General features: G+C 60.5%; 1 protein-coding gene across 1 annotated transcript; it reads right to left on the reverse strand.

Moving 5' to 3' along the window:
• Positions 1 to 790: 790 nt before the first annotated feature.
• Positions 791 to 4,999, reverse strand: IRS2 (insulin receptor substrate 2). The gene has a single exon (XM_006851538.1). The coding sequence runs from the start codon at positions 4,997 to 4,999 to the stop codon at positions 791 to 793; it is 4,209 nt and encodes a 1,402-aa protein (XP_006851601.1).
• Between the last annotated feature and the right edge of the window lie 1,271 nt (positions 5,000 to 6,270).

Consider the following 6,270-nt stretch of genomic DNA (forward strand, 5'->3'; position numbering starts at 1 on the left):
GGTGGGAACCAACTTGACGTCATTTAACAACAACAAAAACATATATAAAACTATATGTACTTCATGCAAGACATCCCAGATGAGGTATACATAATTCTTCAAGCCTCTCCAGGTGATTCTAACATCAGGACAGGGTACTCAAAGTATGGTCCCCAGACAAGCATCATTAGCATAACTTTGGAACTTATTATTAGAAATGCCAAGTCTACACTGGTGGTTTATGAAGATTCCCACCTATGTACAAAATTTGAGAACCACTGAAGTGTTGGCACTTCATTCTTTTCAGGGAGCAATAATTCATGTGATGGAAAACTGTTTTGTATGTAAAATTCAATTGGTTAGGATACAGCAAAATAGATGTTAATTACTTAGATGAATTTCAGGTCTGTCTTTATAAATTTTGAGACTCTGGCTTCAAAGGTGGGAGCAGTCACACCTCCTAGCAACACTTTGTCAACTACATCAAACCCCAAATCAGACTTCCTGCCACTGAGAGGAGGTTAACAATATAGTGTTTAGTCACCTCTTTTGTTTGGCCTACCTGAGGGGAACTTCCCAATGCTAACAGATTGTGAGAGAAGGAAGTTGAATACAGAAAAAGAAACAGGAGGATCTAAAAAAAAAAAAGAAAAAAAGAAACACACACCAAAGTCTCCCTTGTGGGAAGTGTCACACTCGTCTAAAACACTTTTTGACTGTCCTTGGCAAGTGTTATTTTGGAGGAAAAGAGGAGGACATGGGAGTCAAAAATAAAACAAAACATGAAGAACCTAAGCCTGTATTTTGGCATTTAGGTGAAGCTACCAAAAAAAAACCAAGGAGAAAGACTGACACCCGCTAACACTCCCAGACCTCCCAGTCCTTCCTTCTCACCTTTCACAACAGTCGCCTCCTTCAGGTGATGCGACAGGAAGTCAATGCTGGCATAGGTGTTGGCGGCTAGGGCACCAGGGCCTGGTCCCCCACAGACCCCACTGGCACTGCTGCCACCTACAGCATTGATGAGACCACCCAGGCTATGGGTCCGGCCCCAGCTGTTCTTATCTCCTGGTTGTTGATGTTGTAGTTGCTGCTGTTGCTGTGGCAACAGCGCAGTCTCCTCCCTCACGTCAATGGCGATGTAGTTGAGACCATTCTGGAAACCAGCAGAGGTCTCCCTTCGCATTGGAGAGCCACTACCTCCAGGGCACCCGATTAATCCCCCAGGCTGATTTTGTGTCCTTGGCCTTGGCTGTTGAGGAAGGGTTGCCTGGGACTGATGGGGAGATTTGGGTGGCTCGTCTCCCCCTCCAAGACCCACACTAGTGCCGCCACCTTCCCCACTTTTCCTGAGAGAGACATTTTCCACAGAGGCCGAGTTGTGGCGTTTAGGATTATGGGCGAAGGACGGGGACACGGGGGTCACAGTGGTGGTCGAGGAGAAGGTCTCCGAGCTGTGCCGCCGGCGGCCCCCCTGCGGGTCAGCACGGATGACCTTGGCGCCTCGATGTGGGTCTGGGGCTTGGCTAGCCTGCAAGAAGGCTTCGACGCCCGACACCTGATCCATGAGGCTCAGCCTCTTCACGCCAGGCGTCGGGCTGGTCACGCGGGCACTTTCTGGCTTCGGGGGTGCCGCGATGGGTTGTGGTGGGGTGGCAGCCACACCAAAGGCCATCTCGGTGTAGTCACCATTGTCCCCAGTCTCAGAGGATGAAGAGGAGGCAGCACTGGGGCCCTGGGAGGTGGCACCAACCGACCCTGGCGGCAGCCGGTACAGCTCCCCTGGTGGTGGTGGTAGGGGTGGCTGCTGCTGCTGGGACGAGGACGTGGATGGGGACGCCGAGGGACGCGGGGGCAGAGGCGGGTAAGGTGAGGAGGCCTCGGGCGAGAGCAGGGCATCCAAGGAGCCTATAGGGTCCTCACTCTGGGTCCCCGGTTTGGGTGACTTGGGTGAGCTGAAGTCGAGGTTCATGTAGTCTGAGAGTGGGGAACGTTGCCGGCTGTCGCTACTCGTTCCAGGGGTGCCGGACCCCAGGGAGGAGGCTGGGCTACTGGCGGACAGCAGTGAGGAGGACGAAGCCGCTGAGGCCAGCAGTGGAGGGGCAGGTGGGGAATGGCGGGCTCCCGCCTCCCCAAAGTCAATGTTGATGTATTCGCCTGGACTCTTGGGTTCTGGTGGCAAAGGGTATTCGTGCATGCTGGGGAGAGTCTGAAGTCCCTCCAGGGACAGGCGAGTGGGCCGCACTGCCCGGCAGCGCTGGTTCAAGAAACCCTCTGGCCGGCTGCCGCTGCTGCCGCTCTGCCTCATGGGTGAAGACACTACTGGGTGGTGAGGTTGGATGTGGCTTCCTCTACTGGCCCCGAAGGCGCTGGCCGATTGGGTGGTCACTGGGGTGCCCAGTGGCTGCGGACCGGTCTGTGGCTCCTGTCTCTCCTCCTCCAGGATCCGCCCCACTGGGGAACTCATGAGGACATACTGATCATTGTCCCCATTGCAAGTATAAGGAGCCTTGTAGGACCGGGGTAAAGAGCTATAGCAGTAGCCAGGGACTCCCTTGAGAATTTCTCCACCACTGTGCAAAGCAGCGGAGAAGAAGTCAGGCGGGGTACAAGAGGTGCCCGCGTCACTGGGGGACATGTTGAGGTAGTCCCCATTCGAAAGCAGCTTGTTGTCAGAATTCTCCACGGACAGTTTGGAGCCACACCACATACGCATGTACCTATTGTCGTCTGGGGAGCTCTCAGCTGGGGAATTGGTCTTGTAGCTGCCCCCATTCAATGGAAATCCTCTTCCAGCTGCAGAGCTTGTGGCTGCGACCCCAGCTCCTGTGGGAGGCAGGGGTGAAGATGCAACTCGGGGCTGCAGGATCTGCTTGGGGGCAGACACACTAGTGGGGCTCATGGGCATGTAGTCATCATTTCTACAGCTGCCACTGCCACCACCCATTAGTGGGGCCACACCAGGGGTCATGGGCATGTAGCCATCATCTGTCCCCAGGTTACTGCTGGAGCTCCGATGGGAACCGATCTCTATGTCTCCATAGTCCTCGGGATAGGGGTTGTAGGCCACTTTGGGAGAAGAGGCTGGACAGGATGGGCAGAGGCGGCCGGAGCTACCAGAAAAGGTGGCCCGCATCAGAGTATATTCATCCAGGGAAGCAGACGAGGGTTGGGGCACTGCCCGCTGACGGGCAGGTGTGGTCAGGGAGTACGTCCTCTTCCTCAGCCCTTTGTCCAAGTCGTGAGCTCCATCCCCCGAGATTCTGCGGTAGGGGCGGCCACAGTGGCTCAGGGGCCTGTCCATGGTCATATAGCCATATAACTCACCCCCGCTGCCATCTCTGGTAGGAGGGGTCTCTGCGATTGACTCGGGAGTGTTGCTTCTGTGGCTGCAAAAGGCTCTCAAGTCACCAGGGCTGGAACCATACTCATCCAGGGATATGAAACCAGGATCGCTGGGGGAGCCCGAGGCAGAGGCACTGCCGCTGGAAGGCCGCTGGCCCTGGTGGTGGTGGTGCAAGGGTTGCTGCAGGTGCGGGTGCGGGCCTGGAGGCAGCGGGTAGGAGCCTGAACCATGCCCACTGCTGGACGAGAGGCTGCCAGGGCTGGTGGCTGCCGGGGGAGAGTGAGACACTGGCATGGACATGGAGCGGCTGTGTTGCAAGGCGCCCCCTGCCGGCGCTAGCATCATCTTGCTCAGATGGCCGCTACAGCCGCTGCTCAGGGTGTGCGAGCGGCTCAGAGGCGTCCTCACTGGTCCGGGGCTCATGGGGCTCCCAGCCACAGACACTGGCCTGCAGCCCCCTCCTCCCGGCACGCCGGCGCTGCCGTCTCCCTCGCTGGCTGTGCGCACCCGGCAGGAGTTGCATTTGGCGCCAGCGGCAGCGTTGGCACTGGCCGCTGCAGGCGGGGTGGCAGCCAGGCTGTCCGTCCGCGAGCGGCGCACCAGGCCGGTCTGGCTGGGGGGCAGGTGGATCAGGTGGTGGTGGCGCCGCGCGCCAGGCACACTGATGGGGTGCGTTGCGGAGGAACCCGATGACTGACTCTTGCTGCGTGGCCGAAACTCAAATAGCTCCTTGAGAGCCTTCATAGCCTCTAAGATGGTCTCATGGATGTTTTGCGCCACCACGGAGTCGTCAGCCTGCATCCATAGCTCTCCGGGGCCCGTGACGGCCGAACGGCCCACCTCGATGAAAAAGAAACTGTCCGAGTGGCCGCAGCGGCGGATGTTCATCAGCTGCAGTGTGACCGACGGCTGCTCGCAATTGAGCTTCACGAAGCCGATGGTGCGCGCCGACAGGCACAGCCGGTACACGCCCGTCAGGTTCTTGCTCTGCCCCAGGCCCTTGGGCTTCAGGTTCACCTGCCAGACCTCTCGGTAGACGGAGGTGGCGGGAGCGATGAGCCCATAGTTGTCGTCAGCCGCACCGGCCGAGCCTCCGAAGGCGCCGCTGCCGGGCAGAGAGGCGCTGCAGGACGCGGCGCTGGCGGAGGCCAGGCAGCGCGCGGAGGGCGCGTCTCCGGCACCCGCGCGGCCCTCGTTGACCAGGTCGGTGAGCGCGCGGTACCAGCCCTCTTGCTCCTGCTCGTTCTCGGCCGCCACGGCGAAGTACTCGTCCTTGGTGTAGAGGGCGATGAGGTACTTGTGCTTGGCGTCGGCGCGCTTGTTAATATTAAGGCAGCAGTCAAGCGCGATCACCCGCTTTGGGGCCCCCGACTTGTTCTTCCACTTCTTCTCGTTCTCGTAGTACTCGAGCCGGGGGGGCTGCGGCGGCTGCCCCCCAGCTGCGCTGCCCGCCGCGGGCTCGTCGGTACCCGCGCCGCTCCCGGGGCCGCGGAGCACGAAGAAACGTTTGTGCCCGTGTTTCTGCTTCCTCAGGTAGCCGCACTTCCGCACGCTGTGGTTGTTGTTGTTGTTGTTGAGGTTGGGGCCGCCGCCCCCCGCGCTCCCGCCGCCGCCGCCGCCGTCGCCCGAGGCTCCGGCCGGGGTGGGGAGCCCGTTGAGTGGCGGGCTCGCCATCCTGGGAGGTTCAGTCCTGGCTGCCCCAACCCAGTAGTGATGGTGGGGGGGGGGTTGTGAAAGGAGGAAAAGGAGGCACGGGCGGGGGGCGCAGAGCCCCTCACTCGCCCTAACGAACGTCCCTCCTGCCCAAAAGGTGGAGAAAAATCAAGTGAGGCGAAAGGGAGGTACAGAACGGGCTTCGGCCGCCTCCCGGGGTCTCCCTGAGGATGCCCAGATCGCAGTCGGCAGCCGTCCCCCTGCGCCCAACTTCCCGCGGCCGCTCCCTCTCCCAGGGTCTCAGGCTGCGCGGCCGCTCGGGGAAATTCGCTAGATGGGGAGATAGTCCAGGTCTCCGAGCCTCCAAACGCCGCCGCCGGGTCGGGAAATAAGGCGTCCACGGGTGCACTTGTGCTGTAGCCGCCGCCTTCTCCGTGCTGCGCTCCGGGGAACCGGGGTGCGCGCCGCCGCCACCGGAGCTGCTGCTGCTGCTGCTGCCAACGGCGAGTCCTGCTCGTCTCGGTCCCAGTTGAACAGTGAGTAACACATCGCGCACCGAGTGACTGAACTAAGAAGAGCAAAACAACATGTGACTCGGCGTTACGCAGGCACACACACGAGCGCGGGGCCGGCGGCCGCTCCTCCCCCACCCGCTCCCCGCATTGGCAGCCGCACCCCTGGACTGACGGCGCCCTTAGCCAATAACGCGCCGGGGTCGCAAGGGGGCGGGCCGCACGGCGCCCCCGCCCTCCTCTGCCGCCTCGCTCTCCTCCTTTCTCCTTCAGTCGTTTTTCCCGCCCGTCCCAACCCCCTCTCGCGGAGGATGGAAGGCCCGGGAAGAGAAGCGGGGGTGCTGGCGGTCCCGAAGCCTCATTAATCAGAGGCTTGTTGTTGATGCACGCGGAAAAAATGCCACCCAGAGCGTGAAAAAGGAGCTAGGAGAAGGGGCGGGGAGAGCCAAGGCCGGGGGGCGCCGGGGAGGACCTTTCACTCCTGCTTTTGACTATATTAATTTATCTTCAGGCTTCCGCTGGGAAGGGAAACAAGGAAGGGGGAGCCGGGGGCCCCGGTTGAGATCAAAGAGCAGCCCCGGACAGCTGAAGGCTGGGCGGAAGGGGAGGGGGCGGGCAGCACCCCCTCTCGCGCCCGCCTCTCCCTCCCACCGCCGCCCCACGCCGCGGGCCTGGGGGACTGGACGATGTGAATGAATTTAGACTGTTTTCTCCGTGGCCGTCCCCCTGTGCTTCTCTTCTCTTCGGTCCCCCGTTTCTGTGAAGTTGATCCTGGGTCCG

This window comes from Chrysochloris asiatica, unplaced genomic scaffold, assembly GCF_000296735.1.
Source record: "Chrysochloris asiatica unplaced genomic scaffold, ChrAsi1.0 scaffold00029, whole genome shotgun sequence".
NCBI lineage: Eukaryota > Metazoa > Chordata > Mammalia > Afrosoricida > Chrysochloridae > Chrysochloris > Chrysochloris asiatica.

What these genes read in the sequence shown, in the direction of transcription:
- IRS2 (XM_006851538.1), bottom strand. Translation starts at nt 4,999, where the DNA reads ATGGCGAGCCCGCCACTCAACGGGCTCCCCACCCCGGCCGGAGCCTCG.